Consider the following 23,174-nt stretch of genomic DNA (forward strand, 5'->3'; position numbering starts at 1 on the left):
TGGACGCCTGAAGGCCAGCGGGGGAGGGGCGGGTGACGGCCAGGTGCCTGGTGGCAGATGCCAGCGGGGAGGGCCGCCCAGGTGGCAGCCAGACGTGGCTCTGTGACATGGGAGAAGCTGGGCCCTGGGGGTAGCTAGACAAAGACTGTTCCAGAAGAACAGCCAGCGAGGGTGCTGAGGCCCGACCAGGGCCGCCCAGGGCTGGGACAGGGGCAGAAGGATGGAAGGGGGGTGCGGGGGCGAGGGGTCGTCCTGAGGCTTCTGCAGCTCTGGGGAGGGGCACACAGGATTAGGGCCAGGAGGGACAGGATCCGGCTCCTGCTGGACCCCGAGAAGGACAAGCCCAAGGGGCCAGAGTGGACAGCTCAGAGCAGTGACTCTTGCCCTCCCAGCTAAGCGTCCTTGAGTGGAGAAATCGGGGGCCTCAAGACCCGTGAAAGACACATTTGGCCCTTGTGGCGTGAGGGAGGGCCAGGGGCTTCTCAGCAGCCCCCTCCCGGCGCTGGTAGCTGGGCCCCTTGCTCCGTTGGGCCTCAGTTTGCTCATCTGTGAGATGGGGGGATGGAACACCCCTCCCTTCCAGGAGGGAGTCGTGATGGAGAGGAAGTGGCCAGCACAGAGCCCGGCAGGGGGCCCAGCCCCCAGGTGTCAGAAAGCATGAACGTGGTCTGGAATCCACACGCCTGGCGTGGACTTCAGGTCAGGGGCCAGTGGGGGCTGCCCGTCGCTGGGCGCCCGGCTCCCGCGTGGCCAGAGGTCCCTGGTGCCTGGTGCATGGTCCAGTCCACAGAGGCGGCGGCTGCGAGGTGGCCGTTGGGTGGCTCCTGTGAGATGGACAGCAGCGTGTCGGGAGACCCGGAGCCGTGAGGGTCCCACAGGCCTGAGTGAGGTCCACCCGGAAGGGGAGGGCTCCCCCAGAGCACATGCAGGGCTGAGCTGGAGAGCAGCCCCTCCGGGGGGCTTCTCTGAGCCCCCACAGCTCCGGGGCTCAGAGGGTCCTTCCCTGATGCCTGGTCAGCCCAGAGCAGCTGCGAGCAGCCTTCTGAGGTGCCCAGCGCAGCTCACCTCCCGACCCTCTGGGGGGAGTCACCCGGGGGTCACTGTCCCCTTGGCCCTGGGGTCTTCCTCAGAAGTGAGGGCAGCAGTGGGCGCGCTGGCCGGCCAGGCCCAGACTTGGCTGTGTGACTTCCGGTCGGGGGTCGGCAGTGAGGGCCAGAGGCACACGGAAGGCGACTCTGCTCCCCCCAAGGAAGAAAGGCTGGGGGGCCGGAGCGAGAGCACTGTGGGCAGGGCACTTGCCTTGCAGGCGGTCGACCCGGGCCGACCTGGGTTCCATCCCCGGCACCCCATAGGGCCCCCCAAGCACCAGCAGGAGTAATTCCGGAGTGCAGAGCCAGAAGCAAACCCTGAGCATCGCTGGGTGTGACCCACCCGGAAAGCAAAAGAAATAAAAAATATAAAAACAAAGAAAAGCTGGGGCCGGGAATTCAGCTCGTGCCTGGCACTGCCAAAAACTCAAAAAGAAGGTGAGATTCTGCCCACTGGAGTTTGGGACTATCTGAACTGGAAATAAGTCTAAAGAAAAAAATATTAATAATAATGTGTGTCTGGGGGGGTGGAGAGTGATTTGTAAAAAATCAAATAAAACAAGATTTAGTCCTTTGAAAAGTAAAAATTGGGGGCTGGAGAGTTAATACTGGAGTTAAGACACATGCAGTCCCCGGAGCTCTGCCAGAGTTCGTTCCTGAACACAGAGCCCGGTCATGCCCCTGAGGCACGGCTCAAAAGGTGAACAAAAAAGGAAGTAAAAAGGTAAAAACTGTGCAACCTTGAGTAAAGATGCTTAACCTCTCTGGGCCTCAGTGCCCTCATCTGCAAAGGTGTGTGTGTGTGTGTGTGTGTGTGTGTGTGTGTGTGCGCGCTTATGTGCATGCATGTGTGAGTATGTGTGTGTTGTGCATGCGTGCAGGTGTGTGCGTGCAGGTGTGAGTATGTGTGAGTGTGTATGTGTGGGTATGTGGGTGTGTTTGGGCCACATCCAGCGATGCCCAGGGCTTACTCCTGGCTCTGCACTCAAGGGTCACTCCGGTGGGCTCCGGGAACCATGAAGGATGCCTGGAATCAAACCCAAGTCAGCTGCATGCAAGGCAAGCGCCCTACCCACTGTGCTATCTCTCTGGCCCCCTTCATCTGCAGGGGGATTCCTCTGGTCCCGTGGCTCTCCCTCCTCGAGTGAGTGCATGCGACTGTTTTTGGGGAGCCACAGAGAGGCAGGGGCCAGAGCCGGGCCAGTCTGATCTGTCGCCTTCTGAGGGAGCTTCGTGCTCCCCAGTGCTGGGCTGCTCTGAGGCACGGAGCTGCCACTCACAGCCCTGTGTGCACAGGAATATTCTTTCTCTGATCCTGGGGGCTTAAGTGTGGGAAGTCGGTGTCCCGTCACACACTGGCTGATGGAAAGATCACAAGCTTCTTTTTTTTTGGGGGGGGGCTCACACCCGGCAACGCACAGGGGTTACTTCTGGCTCATGCACTCAGGAATTAGTCCTGGCGGTGCTCGGGGGACCATATGGGATGCTGGGATTCGAACCCGGGTCGGCCGCGTGCAAGGCAAACGCCCTCCCCGCTGTGCTATTGCTCCAGCCCCTCACAAGCTTCTTTCATAGCAGACTGACTTTGCTTTTTGACTCACACCCAGCTACTCGGTATGCCACAAACAGTAACAGTGACGGTCCTCAGTCCCCTGTTCCTGAAAGAGCCCCCAGTGCGCCATCGGGCTACTCCAGCACGCAACAGGGACGAATAGAGACGTTACTGGCGCCTGCTTGAGCGAATCGATGAACAACGGGATGACAGTGACAGTGACAGTGACCCAGCTACACTCAGGCCTCTCTCCGGGCTCTGTGCCCCAGGGTCACTCTTGGCACACTCAGGGGACCATCTGGGGTAAAGGGGACCAAACCCAGGTCAGCCGCATGCCAGGCCAGCACCTACCTGGCTGTGCTCTCTCCGTGGCCCCTCAGAATCAACTTTTAGGCTTTTTCTCACCCCTCCACTGTCAGTTAGTGAGCCCCACGCCTGCGGTTTAGGACGTGAGGGGCAGGGGATAGCAAAGCAGCTAAGGTGCTAATCTCACCCATGGCTGACCCCGGTTCGGTGCATGCTACCGTGGCTGGTCCCCCGAAGCCCCACCAGGAGGGAGCCCGGAGCACTGAACCAGGAGTACTGAGCACTGCCGCCTAGGGCCCCAAAACCAAAACGGAAAAGCAAGAAAGAAGCAGCAGCACCTTTAAGTCTCTGTCTTTGGATCCAGCCGCGCTGTGTCCTCGCAGGGGAAGTCCCCTCGCTGAGCCCTCACCAGCCGCGGCTCCGAGAGAGGAAGCAGAAACCCCGGGAAGGTCGAGGCCAGCCCAAAGGCGCACAGTAGGACTTGGCCCCACTCCCGCGTCCCTATACTGGCCTGTCCCGCTCTGTGGCCTCTGCCGGGGAGAATCATTGTCGTCTGCAGAGAGGGAAGATCCCGGGCGGGAAATGTGGCGTCTCCAGCTGGGGCGCAGAAACCACATGGGGGGTGGGGGAGAGCAGGGCAGACCAGAGCAGGGGGGCGGGGGGCGGGGAGTGCAGAGAACAGGGGAGGAGCCTCATCTGTCCTCACGGCTCCTGGAGCACCAGCGGGAGCTTTTTTTCCTGGCCAGGACGAGGCGGGGCTGAGGGTCGCCCCTGGCACTCGACCCAGACCCCTGCGCCTGCCGCTAGCTCTCTGCCCCTGTGGCCGCCACAGCGGTACCGAGACCCAGCCCAGAGGCAGGAAAATTGAGGCCCAGGGAGGAGGAGCGCCCGGCTATGGCCCGAGCCCGAGCCCGGCACTCGGTGCTCTATTTCGCTGAGATGCCACAGACACCCTGCCAGGGAGGCTGGCGTTCCCCCGCTCCAGCAGGGGAAACTGAGGCCCCACTGTGGCTTCTCTCTCTCCCAGGAGCGCTGAGGAGCCAGGGGGGTCCCAGGCCGAGCCGACTTCTCAGACTGTTTCCGCTTCTCCTTCTCTGGCGAAAATGGCACATCAAGAAGGAAATGGGGGGGGGGATGAGGGGGCGGAGCAATAGCACAGCGGGGAGGGCGTCTGCCTTGCATGCAGCCGACCCAGGTTCGATTCCCAGCACCCCGTATGGTCTCCTGAGCACCGCCAGGGGTGATTCCTGAGTGCAGAGCCAGGAGTGACCCCTGTGCATCGCCGTTGTGACCCAAAAAGAAATAAAAAGAAAGGAAATGGGGGTGTGGGAAGGGGCGCTCGGCTTGGAGCGATAGCACAGAGGGGAGGGCGTCTGCCTTGCATGCAGCCAACCCGGGTTCGATTCCCGGCATCCCATATGGTCCTCTGAGCACTGTCAGGAGTAAGTCCTGAGTGCAGAGCCAGGAGTGACCCCTGAGCATCGCTGGGTATGACCCCCCCAAAAAAATTAAAATTGTTTATTTATTTATTTTTGCCTTTTTTTTTTGTCACACCCAGCGATGCACAGGGATCACTCCTGGCTCTGCACTCAGGAATTACTCCTGGCAGTGCTCAGGAGACTACATGGGGTGCTGGGAATCGAACCCGGGTCGGCCGCGTGCAAGGCAAACGCCCTCCCCGCTGTGCTATCGCTCCAGCCCCCTAAATAAACAATTTTAAAAATAGATTGCAGCAAACTGCAAATTTAAAAAAAAAGAAGGAAATGGCTGGAGGCAGGGGGTACCCCCCCCCTCGACCCCGTGCAGAAGAAACGGGGTCGACCTCAGGCATAGGGGCAGCTGTGCCCGGGGTCCTGCTCGGAGGGGCCCGGCCACCGGGGCGAGCTGGAGGGAGGCGCAGAGTGGCCAGCTCGCGGCTGTGTGATTTACGGTTCCGCGGCAGTTCTGGGGGAGAATAATATTTCACCGTGTCAGCGCCGAGCTGCTCTCCAAGGCGTCCTGCCCGACGGGCCATTAATCCCGCCCGGGCCACGGCCGCCCTCTGCAGCGGAGTGAAACGCTTAGACAAGACGAGAAGGATGAGCGGGCCCTCCGAGGGGAGCAGCCCGGGCCTGCCCCGAGGAGAAGGGGCGGCCCCGAGGCCACCTGGGCTCTGACGAGTGTCATTTCTCTCCGACACAGCTGTCCACCGTTTCCTCTCGGCTCTCACGACAGCTCCCGGCAGGAGACCCCCGGGGGGTGGTGAGGGAGCACAGAGCAACTCCTGAACCCGGGCCCGGTCTCTCTGCCCCGGCCTGGTCTGGGTTTTTAGAGGTGAAAAGAAATCTCTATCAGGCCCAGTGGGAGGCCCACCCTGGATTGACTGGCCCCCTGCTGGAACTGAGTTTTTATTCTCGAAGGGAGTGAAGGAAAAAAAAAAAAGAGTCTTTTGAAGGTTCCTCCTGGGTGAAGCTGAGGGAACAGCAGTGCAAATGGCCGGTGGCAGGACGGGGATTTGGGAAGGGTGAAAGGGGGTGTTGGGGTCACTGTCTGCAGGGCACCGAGGAGGGGGGAAGAGGAGAGGAGTCGGGGTACCCAGCCACATACCCCGCCTGCAGTAACTGTGAGGCTTTCACCCATGGGGAGACGGGAAGTGACCTGGGGGGGTTCTCAGGACCCGCTGGTTGCCATGTAGAAACTAGCCGTGGGGCCGGGGGGAGGCCAGGGCCGAAGCCAGGAGGATGAGGTGGCTGTATTATCGGGGGTACAGATGTCGGTAAAAGGAGCCAGATCGGGAGTAGAGGCAGGGAGAGAGCACAGATGAGGTTCGCCTGTGTCTGAGCCCAGTTCCAGCCCCAGCACTGTCTGTCTGACCCCTAGCAAGGTGGGGGCGGGGTGGGGGCCTGGTGGCTCCCAAGCCCTGGGGTTACCCTGGTGGTCCCCCACGTGCAGTGCCTGGGCACCGCTGCATCTTCAAGCCTGAGCATCCAGCCACGTGGCCCGGTTGTCTAGCACTGCCTACAGAGGCTCCTCGCCCCCTGAGCACTTGCTTGGGAGCCTTCCCCCCAAAAAAAAAAAATTAAAGAGCCAGGTGCTAACTACAAAAGGCTCTGCATCCTATTGTCTGTGTCAGCTGCTCTGTTGCCATGGCAACACAGAGGCAGCCAGGGACAGTGTCTAAGTGAATGCCCAGGGCTGTGTGCCAATAAAACTTTATTTACACAAGCAGGTTCGGGGCCGGGTTTGGCCCATGATTCTGTTTGCCTTGCCTCTGTGTGAGGGGAAGGCGGCCTGGACCGCAGTGCTTAGGGGTGGTGGAGGGAGTGGGGGTCGTCAGCCGGGGAGGCATGAGCAGCAGGGTGTGCCCTGGAGGGGCTGTGAGGACACGGGGTGGCGGGGGGGGCGGGGGAGCTGCCCACAGGGTCCAGCACGGGAGGGCGCAGGCTGGGCACCCGTCGGTGTCCAGGCCCTCGCCGTTGCCCGTCTGCTGCTGGCCAGCGCCCTCCGGGGGGTTTGTGTGCAGACCCAGAATTCCGTGTGCTCAGGTTCCACCTCCGGCCACTGCTTGGTCTGGACAGCCCTGGCCTATGTCCAGGCAGACAGCCCTGGCGTCAGCCCCGGGACGTCCGTGTCACGGTCCCGAGACCCCAGTCGGGGTGGGCAGGTCAGCCGTGCAGAGGCTCCGCGCCAGCTTCAGGGTGGCCTTCCTGGCAGATGCCCCATGCCAGCCGCCCCCGTCCCTCTGTCCCGCACTCTTCTCTCCGGGTCCCCGTTCCTCTGTCCCGCGCTCTTCTCTCCGGGTCCCCGTCCCTCTGTCCCGCGCTCTTCTCTCTGAGACCATGACCACTGTCACAGGGACCAGGGCACGCTGGCGCAGGGTCCACGGGTGACCAAGCCCTACCCCATCAGGCCACAGGGACCGAGAGACAGAGGGAGAGACAGAGGCAGAGAGTGGGGGCAGAGCAAGAGGGTGGGCGAGAAAGAGAGAAAGGGAGGTAGAGGCAGAGAGGGAGAGTGAGAGTGTATGAGAAAGGGAGAGGGGAGGGAGGGAGAGGAGAGAGGGGGAGAGCAAGAGGGAGAGCGAGAGGGAGAGCGAGAGGGAGAGCGAGAAAGAAAGGGGGAGAGAGAAAGAGAGGGAGAGGGAGAGGAGAGAGGAGCGTCCCAGCCCCATGAAAGCCGCCCTCACCCCTGCCCTGCCCCAGCGTCCTGTCAGCCGGTGGCTGCTTCCAGTCTAGTGCATGACCTTCCAGATCTTTCTTCCTCCATCCGTGTCCCTATCAGCGGTCTAATTGGTTCCTGGCGGGTCTCGAACCTGCGAGCTTGCTGTCTGCTTCCCCAGCCTGGGGACCCCGTGTCTCGTCCCCCTGCGCTGCAGGGCGGCTGTCCTGAATGGACGTACCAAGTCTCCTTAGCTGGGCTGGAGCCGGGGCGCCCTGACCCCCTCCACAGTGCTCACTAGCCGCTTCCGGGGTCAGGATGCCACAAATCAATCAGGGCTCCTGAACCCACCATGCCCTGGGGTCCATCAGGAGGGTCCCCCGGGCTATGAGAAATGGGGGCTCTGTATCTTGAAGTCCTACACACACACACACACACACACACACACACACACACACACACATATACACACACACACACACACCCGTGCAGCAGGATTCAGGGGCACAGGCTCCCCTCCCGGGGGCTGCGGCCCATCCTGCTGTCCTCCGCGCTGTCCCTCTCCCCCGTGGCCGCCCGGCGGTAACCCGACCCGGGTCAGCTGTGGGGTATGAGGTAGCGTCTAGCGGAGCGTCATGCTATTTTATTAAGTCCGAAATGTGATCGCCACTGTTGTCACACTGCAGCGCCCCGACAGCCCCCTCGCAAACGAGGAAACCAGAACCGCCCCACATGCCATTCCCCTGACGTCGGGCAGAGCTCTGGCACGGCCTGCCGGGGAGACCCCAGCAGGAAGAATTCTGCAGGGGGGGAGGGGCAGGGGGAGGTGGGTTGTTTTGGGGGGAGGCAGGGGGGAGCTGAAAGTCAGAGTCGTCGAGGGTCAGAAGTCACCGCACTGGCCTCTCGGTGGGGCCGGCCCGCAGAGTCTCCGCTCTGTGACAGGCTGTGGCAGTTAGGGGGCCTCCTGGCCGAGTCACCGGGATGCCCAGTGGGAGCTCCGGGGCTCTGGGAACGACCCCCCAGGCTGCTGAGGGGTGCTGGGGAGGGTCCTGCCGGCCCCCTGTTGCCACTGTGAGTTCTCAGTGACTGGAAACCTGGAGAGAGAGGGGGGAGATAGAGAGGGAGAGAGTAGAGAGGGAGAGAGAGGAGAGGGAGAGAGGAGAGAGGGAGAAAGAGAGGGAGAGAGAAGAGGGAGAGGGAGAGAGAGGCAGGGAGGGAGAGAGAGGGAAAGAGAGAGGGAGAGAGAGAGGGAGAGAGAGGGAGAGAGAGGGAGAGAAAAAACACTCCCTGTTGTTATAAAAGATCCTGAAGCCCTGATATGGGCTAAATTACAGACACATCCCGCCCCCCCCCCCAGTCTACTAGCTGTTCCCAAATAGAACTTACCACCCCAGGGAAGCCGCTCGCCTCCTTCCTCTGCGCCACTGGCGTCGTGCTGCCGGAACTTTCTGCAGAGGTGGAAGCAAATGCACCATCCAGTGCACCCCCACTGGCCCCATGTGGAACTTTGGAATGTTTCATTGTATCTGATTAATTGGCTGTGATCAATGAATTGGGGACTGGAGCGATAGCACGGCGGGTAGGGCATTTGCCTTGCACACAGCCGACCCAGGTTTGATTCCTCCATCCCTCTCGGAGAGCCCGGCAAGCTACCGAGAGTATCCCACCCGCATGGCAGAGCCTGGCAAGCTACCCATGGCGTATTCCACATGCCAAACACAGTAACAAGTCTCACAGTGGAGACATTACTGGTGCCCGCTCGAGCAAATCGATGAGCATTGGGGAGACAGTGCTACTTCATCTGATTTAAATGCACCGAGAATGGTGAAGGTCCTCATGTGGCCAGCCCACCTGATGAACTGTTCTGAGTTCGGCTGCTTTCTCTTGGCAAGGGGAATGAACTATAGCTCAGACCCCCCAAGAATCAGGATTATGGGGCCCTGGAAAGAAGGGGCTAGAAAAGAGTGAGTAGAAAAGGTTTAGTTCTATCAGAGAGCAGCGGACTCAAGGGAGTTTACTTGGTGTTCCACATTTCCAGAACTCTCCAAAGTTTTCTCATCCGGGTCACCAGGGATTGGCATTGCCTTTGCTCAGACTTTAACTGCCTTTGGCACCAGAAGCCCCTTGGTGGGCACCTTGGGAATCCCAAACAACCACAGGGACGCACTAAGGTGTTTCCCCAGAGAGAACTAAGAGAGGAACAGGGGCTCAAGAACAACGTGGGGTGGGGGCTGGAGCGATAGCACAGCGGGGAGGGCGTTTGCCTTGCACAAGGCAGACCCAGGTTCGATTCCCAGCATCCCATGTGGTCCTCCAAGCACCGCCAGAAGTAATTCCTGAGTGCAGAGCCAGGAGCTACCCCTGTGCATCACCAGGTGTGACCCCCCCCAAAAAAAAAGAACAGTGTTAGGTGAGGTCTTCGGGTCCTTGGTTCCCAGCTCATGGGCTGGGGACAAGCCGGGGGGCCGGGGAAGAGCCAGTCCACCAGGCCTGAGGGCATTCTGAGCAGAGGAGGTGCCTGAGAGGAGGCGAAGGGCCCCGCTGGCGGGAAGACGCGCCCTCCTGCATCCTGGGGTCCCCGCTTCCCGCCGTGTGCCCGGTGGAAGAGGACCTCCTCTTGCTCGCAGCACTGTCGCGAGTTGGGTGGTAAATCATGGTCGGTCCCCTTGGAGGCAACCTGCTTATTGGTGAGGAAACTTGTGAATCAAGTGCACAGCTTCTGTGCCCACCCGGCACGCCAGATGTGAGGAAAGTGTGTATCGGGGGGCCCCTTGGTACCACCCGTTCCATGGCCGAGAGCCGCCTCCTGGAGGAATGAAGAAATGGGGCCCCCGGCTGGTGGTCCGGGGATGTTGGATTCAGAACCGAAGAGCGTGCTCATAGGACATCCGAGGGGGTCGAGGCCCAGGGCTGCAGGCAGGTGTGACTGATCGTTTACAGAGGTGAAGCGTTTCCACGCAGGCAGCTCTTTGGGTAGGATTAACTCAAGGAGACATTCTGTCTGAGACTGTATCGAGAAATTCGCTCCGAGGAGACAAGGCACCTACATTATATTATTGCTTTCTCTCCCTTGCTGCTAGTACATATTAAACAGCCTTATTAAGTTTACTTCTTGTGAATATTATCAGTTATTTGGATAAGCACAGTAAGAAATACAGATTCCAAAACTTAAGTTCTCTGGGCTACAGAGGAATAAGTTTAAGATTAAAAAAAAAAGGGGGGGAGGTGCGGGGGGAACTGGGTTTTTAACCGTAAATCCCAGACTAAATCCTCAGGCCAGTTTAGCTTTTCCTACCCCACAGGGTCCTTCATTCATTACGGCTTATATCACGCCGTAATGTGCTTTATGATTTCTAGGCTGTCCCATATCAAAGCCAGGGTAGTTTTACTGCTTTGTCCGGGTCCATTCAGAGATTCCTCAGTGGGACTTAGCTTTTGGAGGCGTTAGGAAGAACAGCGACAGAGGCCTGAGTCAAATAATTATAACAAATGCCCAGGAGCAGGTGTATTTCAAAATCAATTAACTCCCAAATATTAGGAGCATCGCATTAACGGCCTTTCTGTGGTTGAGCAAAGAACATTGGTCTATAGTAACATATAAAAAGGTTATAGGGGAAAGAGGAAAGCAAATAACTCACTACAGGTCAAAGTCCGGAGTCACGAGAAGGTTTGACGTTGCAAGTAACCAAGCCTGACTTAGGGGATCTAGTAGCTAACGGGGGAGAGGTAAGGCACAAAGGAAAGGCCAGAGATAAACTCGGGGGGTGAGGGGTGCTCATGAGAGCACTGTCGGCTTCTGGTTATTGGGGGAGGAACAGGGACAATTCACTGATGAAGCCTAAGACACTTGGGTTAATATCCAACAGAAACCGGGGTAAAAGGGGGTGCAGCATAACCCACGACCCCCTGGGTGAAACAGCCCCCACTCGAGCTCACGCACAGAGCCGCCCCGACTGACCGGTCCACCCTCTCCTCTCCCCACCTTCTGCGCAGGACTGCGACCAGATCCACGTCGACGACGTTTCGTCCGATGACAACGGCCAGGATTTAAGGTAGGAGGGGAGGGGAGGGGCCGGAAATGCCCCCTCTTGGCTGGGGATCAGGCTCAGCTTCCGCTCAGCATGGGGGTTCTGCGTGTTCAGTGCTGGGGGGCGGCGGGGAGGCTTGTGTTTATCGGCACCCAGGGACCTGGTGACTCAGTGGCGAAGCAGGTGCTTGCCTGTGTGTGGCCCTGGGGTCACCACCCAGCACCACGGTGGTGGGGGAGGCCCCAAACAAGCCTGCGTGATGCCTCCTCCACCCAAGGGCTGCACTCCCAATGCCATTGGCTGCGGCGGGCTGCCCCTGACGGAAGGAACACGGGCGGTGGGAAGGGCGCCTGCCTTGCACACAGCCAACCCAGCTCTAATCCCCGGCACCACGTTTGGTCCCCGAGCCTGCCAGGAGTGATCCTTGAGCACAGAGCCCTGAGTAAGCCCCGAGTATGGCCGGGTGTGGCCCAGAACACACCCCTGCAATGAAGCATGGGGGCTGGAGCAATAGCACAGCGGGTAGGGCATATGTCTTGCACGCAGCCAACCCGGGTTAGATTCCCAGCATCCCATAGGGTCCCCTGAGCACCACCAGGAGTAATTCCTGAGTGCAGAGTCAGGAGTAACCCCTGAGCATCGCCGGGTGTGAAGAAAGAAAGAAAGAAAGAAAAGAAAAGAAAGAAAGAAAAAAGGAAGGAAGGAAGGAAGGAAGGAAGGAAGGAAGGAAGGAAGGAAGGAAGGAAGGAAGGAAGGAAGGAAGGAAGGAAGGAAGGAAGGAAGGAAGGAAGGAAGGACAGTAGGGGGATTCCCGTGCACAGTGCGGGCGAGGCTCCGAGAGCTGACCCCTGCAGGTGGCCACAGACCTTGGACGGCAGATTTAGGGATGGAGGCTCTGGAAAGAACCCCCCCCTCCCCCTGCCCTGCCCGGAGGAAGCAGCTCCAGTCAATCCCTTCCAGCCCCCGATTCTAAAGGGAGAGCGGAGCCGGCCGCTGCGTGGGGGGCTGGTCCCGCGGGCAGAAAGCCGGGTACTTGATGTGGTACCAGCAGGACGGGAGATGGGAACTGGCTCGGCAGCACCCAAGTGGCCACTCCCCTCTCCGGGAGGCTAATTTGTGTTTTCGGGTTCGTGGTCATCCCTGGCAGTGCTGGGGGGCTACTCTGGCCTGAGTGCTCGGGGGTCACTCCCGCGGTGCTGAGGGTCGAGCCCAGGCCTCCTGCGTGCAGAGCCCCCTCTCCCGCCCCAGCAGTTCCCGCTGATGCAGGCTGCGGGGGCATCCCCCCGCCGGGCACTGCCTCGCCCCGCCTCCTTCTGCTCCCAGCGCCCACCGGCCGTTTCTCTCCATCTCTTCTCCTCCGTCCTCTCGTCACCTTCGTTCCTTCTACAGCACACGTGGGTGAAATCATCCACGACTTGTCTCTCTCCTTATGACTCATTGCCTCTAGGAGACCCCTGCAGTTCCTTCCGTGATCGCTGCCCGAAGCCACAGTTCACGGAAAAGTCCTTAGCGGCGCTGCTCTGGCAGCTGGCAACACTTTCTGACTCCTTGGGCCAGCGAGGGTCAGGAAGTGTCGGGTGACTTCTCAGTACTTCATGCCCACGGTCCATGTTCTTTCCGGCTTTTGTTTGTTTGTTTGTTTTTTGGGTCACACCTGGTGACGCTCAGGGCTTACTCCTGGCGGTGCTCGAGGGACCCTATGGGGTGTAGGGAGGGAACCCGGGTCGACCACATGCAAGGCAAACGCCCTGCCCGCTGTGCTATCGCTCTGGCCCTGTGGTGTGTATTCTTCACAGACACCCAGGCGTGGGGCCGTGGGTGCTGAGGGGTCAGTCTTGATAGGGAAGCTTCGAGAGGCATCATCCCACCTTCATGTGGAAGCTCAGGAAAGTGAGGCTCGGCACCCCCCATCCGCCTCCGCACGCACAGACAGGGACCCTGCACGATCAGGGCACTGGCGGCTGCCCCCAGCTCGGGGACACGCTCCGTCTCCGCACACTGACGCTCTCCCCCCCCCCACCCCATCTCTCTCCCCAGCACGTACAACTTCTCGGCCGACGGCTTCCACAGCTCGGCCCCGGGAGCGAGTCTGTGCCTGGGCTCTGGGGTCCACGGTGGCGTGGACTGGATGAGGAAGTTGGCCTTCCGCTACCGGCGTGTGAAGGAGATGTACAACACGTACAAGAACAATGTGGGCAGTGAGTGGAGCCTCGCCGGGACGGTTCGCCCCGCGGTGCCCGGCGTGCTTCTCAGAGGCCCGGTGCCCGTTCACCCAGCTCCCCTCCTGGTGCCCTCCGGAAGCAGCGGGCCCGAGCTTCCTATATGTCCATGTGTGGGCGTGGGCCACCCCCCCCCCGCCAAGTCCTCATCACCCATGGGGTGGCTATAAAAGTGGGTGCCCTGGGCCAGCTGAGAGCGGGCCGAAGCGATAGCACAGCGGGGAGGGCGTTTGCCTTGCACGCGGCCGACCCAGGTTCGATTCCCAGCATCCCATAGGGTCCCCCGAGCACTGCCAGGAATGATTCCTGAGTGCAGAGCCAGGAGTGACCCCTGTGCATAGCCAGCTGTGACCCAAAAAAGCCAAACGAGAAATCAAAGTTTTCAATGTTAGAACTGAGTGGGGTTGAGTTCGGGGAGCGGCTCAAAAGGGCCACCCCAATAATGTGTTGGGATCAGCCTGGGGTACCACACAGGAAGAGGTTGTTGGGGATCAGAGAGATAGTACAGTGGGTAGGGTGCTTGTCTTGCATGCAGTCAATCTGGGTTCCATCCCCAGCTCCCCAGATGGTGGCCCAAGCCACATCAGAAGTGATCTTTAAGACATGGGATCTCCCCGGCCCCTGAGCAGGGTTTGAATCCCAGCCGCAAGCAGAACTCTGAGCAGAGGAGCCAGGCTGGGCCGGGGAAAGGGGGGACACTGAGGCGAGTAGGAAAGACGTGGTGGGGCAGAAAGATGACAGGCAGGAAGAGAGGTGGGCTTGTGGCACAGGCGCGCCAGGGCTGGGGCAGCACAGAGCTGGGCGATGGAGCAGAGGCCTCCGCGGGGCTGGACGGGAGGGACGCCGGGCAGGGTTGGGAGACGGGATGGGCCCGGAAGCAGGAGTGGGACCCAGACTGCGATGTCTGAGCTCTGTCCAAGGGCACCGGCAGCTGACTGCTGGGGAAGTGGGGGGCGGGAAGGCGCTTGCCTGGCAGCGGCTGCCTTGTCCCCAACATCAGTATGGTCCCCTGAGCACCGCTCGGAGTGACCCCTGCACGCTGCCGGGTATGACCCAAAGGCAAAACAAGAGGGGCTGGAGCGATAGCACAGCGGGGAGGGCATTTGCCTTGCATGCGGCCAAACTGGGTTCGATCCCCAGCATCCCATAGGGTCCCCTGAGCACCACCAGGGAGTAATTCCTGAGTGAGCCAGGAGTGACCCCTGTGCATTGCTGGGTGTTACCTGAAAAGCAAAAAAAAAAAAAAAAAAAAAGGGGCTGGAGAGATAGCACAGCGGGTAGGGCGTTTGCCTTGCACGCGGCCGACCCGGGTTCAAATCCCAGCATCCCATATGGTCCCCTGAGCACCGCCAGGGGTAATTCCTGAGTGCAGAGCCAGGAGTAACCCCTGTGCATCGCCAGGTGTGACCCAAAAAGCCAAAAAAAAAATAAATAAATAAATAAAAAATAAAAATAAAAAAAAAAAAAAAGCAAAACAAGGAAAAGGTTGGGGGTGGGAGAGCTGGGAGAATGACAGGCAGGATTCTTGTTGTTGTTGCTGTTGTTTCAGTTTGGGGGCCTCACCCCGCCTGGCTCTGTGCTCAGGGAACATATAGGATGCGAGGGATCAAACCCCGGTGCTCTGCATGCAAAGCAAGTGTCCTACCCGCTGTGCTAGTGCTCTGGCCCCAGGAAAGGCAGAGGTTATTTTTTGGGGTTTGTTTTTTTTGTTGTTTTTCTGTTTTATTTGTTGTTGTTGTTTGGTTGTTTTTTTTCTTTTTGGGTCACACCTGGCGATGCTCAGGGGTTACTCGTGGCTTTACACTCAGGAATTACTCCTGGCGGTGCTCGGGGAACCATATGCAATGCTGGGAATCGAACCCGGGTCAGCCACGTGCAAGGCAGACACCTTGCCTGCTGGTGCTGTTGCTCCAGCCCCAAAAGGCAGGGTTTTTTGTTGTTGTTTTTTTCTTTTTGGGTCACACCCGGTGATGCACAGGGGTTACTCCTGGCTCTGCATCTCAGGAATTACCCCTGGTGGTGCTCAGGGGACCATATGGGATGCTGGGAATCGAACCCGGGTCAGCCGCGTGCAAGGCAAACGCCCTACCCGCTGTGCTATTGCTCCAGCCCCGAAAGGCAGGTTTTTAAAGTGGACTTTGACGGTCAGCCGCCTGGGTAGATGGACGGATGGACAGGCAGGCAGATGGATCTAATGATCGGTGTCTGGACAGGTGGCCGGAGGGGTGGAGGGTGCCTGGGTCGATCAATGGAAACTTTGGTCCATCAGTCAATCCCAAAGCAAGACTCGGGTCACCAGGTTGAGGTTGGCCAGCAGTGGCAGCGAGGTGACCACATCATTTGTGTCGTCAGCTTGAAGCCTCGAGCTGCAGTTCCTAGACTCGTCAACCCCCCCCCCCCCCGACCTCCAGTGACCGCTTGTCCGCCCCTTGTCCCCAGGCTTGATCGGGGCGCCCAAGAGAGAGACGTGGCTGCAGCTCAGAGCCGAGCTGGAAGCGCTGACCGACCTCTGGCTGACGCACTCGCTGAAGGCCCTCAACCTCATCAACTCCCGGTAGGGGCCGCTCCGGCCGCTGGGGAGCACCTGACGCCCAGGAGGGGAGCACCCACGGCCCGGGAGCGGCAGCATTGGCCGCCTGGGGAGCATCCACTGTGCCCACTGGGGGCGGGAGATTGAGCCCCACTTCCCCACTTGCACATTTCCAGGCTGTAGGTCAAGCAGAAGTGTGCTGGACACGGTGGACACTGTGGGCCCTGGACATTGCGGGCCCTGGACACCATGTGCTGTGAACAGTGTGCCGTGGTCATTGAGTACCATGAGCACTGTGTGTCGTGGACACCAGGGGCCAAGGACACTCAGGGCTTTGGACACTATGTAGCATGAACACCATGGGTGGTGGACAGCCTGGGCTCTGGACACTCTGTCATGGACACCACGGGCCATGGACACCATGTATCATGGACACTAGGGGCCGTGGACACTGTACCATGGACAACACAAGCCATGGGCACAGCATATTGTGGACTCCATGGTCCGTGGACACTGGGGGTCATGGACACACGGGCCGTGGACACTGGGGGTCATGGACACACGGGCCATGGACACTGGGGGTCATGGCTGAGCAGACAGATGCAGAGATGTATCTGCAGACTAAAGGCCTCTGCATAAGGACCAGCCTGCCCCTCCTCTCCTGCCCAGAGCGTCCACAGTGGGGGCCCTGCCCACAGCCATCTCCGAGGGCACCCCCAGATTGCCTGGCGGGCACGGCATGAGGCCAGGCGGGGCCAGTCTCGTTTATCACTTGCTCTTAAATAAGATCGTTGGGGCCAGTGACCAGATTAGTCCCCCACACCAGCACGAAAACTCTGTGACCCAACACGCCAATAATCACCAAGTGAGAGCCCTGAGACCAGCCACATTTTGTTGGTTACCTGTTGGTCCCAATAAGTCGAAAAATTAGCCCTTTCGGGGCTGGAGCGATAGCACAGCGGGTAGGGTGTTTGCCTTGCACGCGGCCGACCCGGGTTCTATTCCCAGCATCCCATATGGTCCCCTGAGCACTGCCAGGGGTAATTCATGAGTGCAGAACCAGGAGTGACCCCTGTGCATCGCCGGGTGTGACCCCAAAAAAAAAGTAAAAAAATTAAAATAAATAAAAAATTAGCCCTTTGCTTCATGCTCCCGGCTTCCCTCAATACTAGAACTGGCCTGTGCTCCCCTGGGCCACCCCTCTCCCTACTGCCCTCCACGAGGGCCATCGTGTTTACTTATGCCTCCCACTACATACGTGTTTGTCCCATGTGTAAACCATTCGCTTCTGAGTGGAGCATCGCCCTCACGTTGTTCCACGGTGTCAGGCAGCTCCCAGCAGAAGGAAGAACCGGAGGTAGCTCAGCTGCCTTGCACGCAGCCGACCCAGGCTCGATCCCTGATATCCCATGTGGTTCCCTGAGCACTGCCAGGAGAATTCCTAAGTATAGGGCCAGGAGTAAACCCTGAGCATCACCGGATGTGGCCCAAAATCAAACACATAAAAAGGAAACACAGCATAGAAGTGACTCTCTGAGCACTGCCTCACACCCACAGGAGATTTCACTGGCCCCTTCAAGCCCCTTCCAGCTTCAGACTCAGCTGTGGAGGGAGGAGGCCTGTTGGGGGGGGGGCATGGGCAGGGACTTGGAGCTCTGATCCCGTCTCCTTTGTCCTCAGACCCAACTGTGTCAATGTGCTGGTCACCACCACCCAGCTCATCCCCGCGCTGGCCAAAGTTCTGCTGTACGGACTGGGCTCCGTGTTCCCCATCGAGAACATTTACAGCGCAACCAAGACAGGTAGGAGGAAGGAAGGAAGGAAGGAAGGAAGGAAGGAAGGAAGGAAGGAAGGAAGGAAGGAAGGAAGGAAGGAAGGAAGGAAGGAAGGAAGGAAGGAAGCCAGAAGCTGGAGGGGGGGAGGGATGCAGGGAGGGGGAGGGCGTGGGGGATGAAGGAAGTTGTTGAGAGCAGGAGTCTGATTCCCCGAGTGACCGGCACAGCCCCCTGGCCTCGAAGCCGGGGCTGCTGGGAGAAACTAGCTCAAAGAGTTTCCGGAAGCTTCTATGTCAGGGAAGCAGCAGAGCTCCGGTCACACACACAGCCCAGACACAGGGCTTCAAGCAGACCCAAAGCTTGTTCCACATTACAGAACCGAGGGGAGCGGTGCCCCAGGCTGGTGGACCAGCCTAGGAAACTGGATGTTTCTTTTTCCACCATTTTCTGTGGTTTTATCTGCACCGTCTGTGGTCAAATCAGAATCCTGCTACATCATCTTCCAGTTTACGGGACAAGGGATAAAGGAGAGAGTAATGCAGGTCCTACATCGCATGGTAACTTCTGCTCACTTCCTGTGGGCCCCGGCTTAGTCACGTGACCTCTGGCTGCAAGGGATGCAAGGAAATGTGGCCCATAGCTTGGTGACTAGGAACCCTAAAAATGTCACTAAGGGGCCGGAGAGATAGCAAGTGGGTAAGGCTCTTGCCTTGCACACAGAAGACCCAGGTTCGATCGCCAACACCATCAGGAGCGATAGCTGAGCATAGAGCCAGGAGTAACCCCGGAGCATCGCTGGGTGGGGCCCAAAACAAAACAAAGAAAGAAAAAGAAAAGAAAAGGAAAAAAAAAAAGGAAAATAGTTCCCACCACTGCATGGTACAGTGGGTGTTTTTCATTTCAGTAGCACGAGTCCTCAGATAAGCATGGATCTAACCTTGAACATCCAGAGAGAAAATTGAGGGTTTTTTTTTTTTCCTCTTCATCTTTTTCTCAGAGAGAGTCAATTTAGACTAGCCTACTTTACCTCTCTTTAACAGCTGCTGATCTTCCTTGTTAACAAATAGAACAAGCCATACGCTCAGACCTGTCATCGGATAAGAAAATTTAATAACTAGGAATTAACAGCAGCATTTATCATCAGAGCAACTAATATTGGTTTCCTTGACGGGGGTGTTTTTTGGTCATTCTTTTATCAGTTAAAATGTATAATGCTAAATAAATCTAGTTAGTCAAATTGTTTTTTAATTAGATATTTTTACTGCGTGCATGTGTGTGTGTGTATGTGTGTGTGTGTGTGTGTGTGTGTGTGTGTGTGTGTGTGTGTGTGTGTGTATTTTCTGGAGCAGAAAAAAAATCACTTTGGAAACATTTTCCTTAGAGGAATTTTTGCCTCTATAGGAATTCTAGGTGAGAACATGGTATGAAAATGTCTTTGGGTTTTAAAACCAGAAATTCGAGGCACAGGGACCAGAGTGGATAGTATGTCTGTTAGGACACTTGCCTTACATGCAGCTGACCTGGTTTTGATCCCAGGCATCCTAAATGGACCCCCAAGCACCGCCAGGGGTGGTTCCTAAGAGCAGAACCAGGAGTAACCTCTGAGCATAGCTGATTGCGGCCCCCAACGAACAAATGCCAGCCACAAACGGCCAGTGGAGAGCCTTCCACACACCTTCTCTGTTTGTTTCTTGCACCTCCACTTATTTAAATTTTTTTTTTTTGCTTTTTGGGTCACACCCGGCAATGCACAGGGGTTACCTCCTGGCTTTGCACTCAGGAGTCACTCCTGGAGGTGCTCAGGGGACCATATGGGATGCTGGGAATCGAACCCGGGTCAGCCTCGTGCAAGGCAAACGCCCTCCCCGCTGTGCTATTGTTCCAGCCCCCATGCACCTCCACTCATGGGCCTTACTCTGGTGTGGAATCCTGGCTTAAGTCTCTGTTTTGAAGTGTAAGTAGCAATGTTTAAGTCACATAGTTGTAGTGAGAGAAACCTGAAGAGGGAGGTGTTCTAGAGGGTGGAGACCTGCGGGGGTCCCCACCTCCACACCCCCGGAACCTCACCCAGCACCCCGTCTCTCCTTCCCAACCCACGCAGGCAAGGAGAGCTGCTTTGAGAGGATCATGCAGCGCTTCGGCCGGAAAGCCGTCTACATCGTGATCGGGGATGGGGTGGAAGAGGAGCAGGGAGCGAAAAAGGTAATTACCGGCCGGGGCGACGGGGCCGACCCAGGTTCCATCCTGGGCATCCCATATGGTCCCCCCGAGCACTGCCAGGAGGGATTCACTGAGTGCAGAGCCAGGAGTAACCCCTGAGCACTGCTGGGCGTGGCCCCACAAACAAGCAAAAAAAAAAAAGATAATTGCGCCCATTTCTGGGGCAGCCCCGGGGGCCTCCCGCTTCTGGGGGCTCCTCACATCAGCTCCCTCCAGCCCCCTTAGCTGGCTGGTCTCCAGGGGGCATCTGCCCTGCATCTACACAGGGCAGAGAGCTGCATCCGGAGTCATTTCCGCTCTTGGGTGCACGTGTGTCTTATTGCACACACACCCATCCTAGGTTCCAGGAGCCCGGTCCTACCCTAAGGACAGAGACGGGCCCATGAAAATGCTGAGAGCGGCAGGGGATGCACCTTGGTACCGGGACTGCTGCCGCAGACCCGGGTGCCCGACGACGCCACCGGCCGCTCCTTCCTGAGCTCTGGCAAGGAGGTGGGGAACGTCACCCAGCTTCATTGGGAGCATCTGGTCTCTCCATCCCTCCTGAGTAGCAGATGCTAAGGAAAGGCAAACGTGCAGGCCTGAGCAGCTGCCGGCCCCTTCAGACCCCGCCCCTTTGGTTGGAAGCCCCGCCCCTCTCTCAGAATCCCGCCCCTTTCTCGAGAAGCCCCGCCCATTTAGTCGGAAGCCCCGCCCTTGTCCTGGATTCTGCGGATCTTGGCGGGGCTCGGGGCTTCCAGAGGGAGGAGCTTCCAGACTAGCTCTCATTCTGACCCCCAGGTCTTCACGGCTGTCCCCTCTTGTGGTAGGAGGTTGCCCTGTGAGAGCCCCAGGCCTGCTATCCAGGCCGGCCAGTGGACAGCGTACTCGGCTCCCAGCGTGGACACGGGCAGGGCCCTGCAAGTTTCCGTGGGTGCTGAGTGGAGGCTGTGGGGGTAGCAGTTGGGAAGGGGGGGCGCACGATGCTAGGGTCCTTCGCCGCTGTGCCCAAGAGCTAGGTCCTGAGCAGCACGAGTGTTCCTGGGGCCAGAGCCATAGCCCGGCAGAGAGGGCAACTGTCTTTCTCACAGCCAACCTGGGTTCCATCCCCGGCATCCCTTAGGGTCCCCCGAGCCCCGCCTGGAGTGACCCTGACCACATCGCCAGGTGCGGCCCCCAAGCCAACATTAATGCTTTGTCTCTAACAGCTGCCACTGCGAGTGGACTGTATCCTAGCCACATCCTGCCTCTGCCGTGAGCTGTGGATCCTTCCCGCCAGCTTGCAGCTAAAATGCAAAGTTAAGGGGCTGGAGCAATAGCACAGCGGGGAGGGCGTTTGCCTTGCACGCGGCCGACCCGGGTTCGATTCGCAGCATCCCATAGGGTCCCCCGAGCACCGCCAGGAGTAATTCCTGAGTGTATGAGCCAGGAGTAACCCCTGTGCATCGCCGGGTGACCCAAAAAGAAAAAAAAGAAAAGAAAATGCAAAGTTAAGGGGCCGGAGCAGTAGTACAGCCGGTGAGGCATTTGCCTTGCATGTGGCCAGCCCACGTTTGATCCCCGGCATCCCATGGGGTCCCCCAAGCACCTCCAGGAATGATTTCTGAGTGCAGAGCCAGGAGTAACCCCTAAGCATCTCTGGATGTGACCCCCTGGAAAAAAAAAAAAACACCCAGCGCGGTGACAGGGGTCAGCAGCCTCGCTCGTACTGGGGAAAAGCCGCGGGGTGCTGAGCCCACCTGAGACTGACCCTCACCGGTGTCCACGTCCTCTGTTCCAGCACAACATGCCTTTCTGGCGGATATCCTGCCACGCGGACCTGGAGGCGCTGAGACACGCCCTGGAGCTGGAGTATTTATAGCAGCCCCCGACGCCTGCCCTGCTGCGTCCCCTCACTCGCCGGATGCTGGACGCCAGGCACGGCCTCGGCGGGGCAGAGGACGCCTCTGGTGGCCATCTCGGTCCCAGCAAAGTCCTGAGACGCCGAGCGCCCGGCAGCGGCTCTGGACTGCTGGACTCGGGGGCCAGGGATGGGTCTGGCGCGTGGACGTCTCTGGAAGGCTCAGAGGAAGCAGGGGGCGCCACGGAGGTGCCGGGGGCTGGCGTGAGGGGGGCCGGGCAGGGTTCTTTTCCTTTCTAATTTATGGACGATCTCATCCCTCGGGTGTTCTGCTCGCGTTCCTGTGTCGTTGGTTTTCTCAGTCCTGGGTTGGTTCGGGGGTTTCTGGGGGCACGTGGGCGGTGCACGGGTCTGGCGGGGCCTCTCTGCTCGGGCCGTGTTCTGGGACAATCATTCTCTGTTGGCAGGGCGGCGTGGTGGGGCTGTCGGGAGGCTCTTGCTTATTCTGTGTTTCTCCAGACCTGACAGCGTGTGGACAGTCTCGTGCCTTAAGCTGCCGTCTTGTTTTCTAGGAAGAGGGGAGCTTGGGAGGAGGTGGTACTTTGTGACGGATCAAAGGCATTAAATAAAACCAGGTTTACATTTTGAAGGGGGAAGGTGTTAACAGTGTTATTTCTGCTCTTAACAAATCCAAATGAAATGGGCTCTCTCTCTCACACACACACACATACACACACACACACACACACACACACACACACTTACACACTTTCTTTTTTCTTTTTGGGTCACACCCGGCCAATGCACAGGGGTTGCTCCTGGCTCTGCACTCAGGAATTACTCCAGGCAGTGCTCAGGGGACCTTATGGGATGCTGGGAATCGAACCCGGGTTGACCGCGTGCAAGGCAGACGCCCTACCCGCTGTGCTATCATCACTCCAGTCCCTGACATACACTCTTTTATGTTGCAGGAGAATAAAATATAACTCAGACTGGCTTAAGAAAAAATCTTTTAAAGGTGTGTCCAGGAATATTTTGTGAGAGCTTTCTTCAGGTGTAGCTGGCTCCAGGTGATCAAACAGCTGCGTCCTGTGCAGTCTACTTAGGAGAAGGCTCCTCCGTGTGTCAGACACAACGGAGGAGAACCTTCGAGAACCTTTCAGCAAAAGACAGAAACCCACGGCTCATTTGGCTCCTTGATGAAACCCGAGTCAGAAGCTTAAAGAGCTGGTTTTAGCAGCAAACCCCGTTAAAAAAAAAAAATTTTTTTTTTTTTTTTTCAGAAGAGCTGGTCCCCGTAGGAGTGGGGACTGAGCTAGGAAATCCATTTACCACCTGTGGGGAGGACCTGATGTTCCAGGGCTGAGTCAGGAATGGAAGGGAGGGGCTGGAGCGACAGCACAGCGGGGAGGGCGTTTGTCTTGCACACGGCTGACCCGGGTTCGATTCCCAGCATCCCATAGGGTCCCCCGAGCACCGCCAGGAGTAACCCCTGTGCAT

General features: G+C 58.3%; 1 protein-coding gene across 3 annotated transcripts in view; it reads left to right on the forward strand.

Annotated features, from left to right (window-relative positions):
• The window catches only part of EYA2 (EYA transcriptional coactivator and phosphatase 2), a 208,295-nt gene extending 185,972 nt beyond the window's left edge, over window positions 1–22,323 (forward strand). For all 3 annotated transcript variants that reach the window (XM_055140851.1, XM_055140852.1, XM_055140853.1), the window contains 6 exons: window positions 11,077–11,135; window positions 13,149–13,309; window positions 15,770–15,884; window positions 17,541–17,662; window positions 19,737–19,837; window positions 21,615–22,323. In XM_055140851.1, the coding sequence (XP_054996826.1) occupies window positions 11,077–11,135; window positions 13,149–13,309; window positions 15,770–15,884; window positions 17,541–17,662; window positions 19,737–19,837; window positions 21,615–21,695 (639 nt within the window). In that variant the 3' untranslated portion in view covers window positions 21,696–22,323. The remainder of the gene's footprint in view (window positions 1–11,076; window positions 11,136–13,148; window positions 13,310–15,769; window positions 15,885–17,540; window positions 17,663–19,736; window positions 19,838–21,614) is intronic.
• The last annotated feature ends 851 nt before the right edge of the window (window positions 22,324–23,174 follow it).

This window comes from Sorex araneus, chromosome 5 (genome assembly GCF_027595985.1).
Source record: "Sorex araneus isolate mSorAra2 chromosome 5, mSorAra2.pri, whole genome shotgun sequence".
Taxonomy (NCBI): domain Eukaryota; kingdom Metazoa; phylum Chordata; class Mammalia; order Eulipotyphla; family Soricidae; genus Sorex; species Sorex araneus.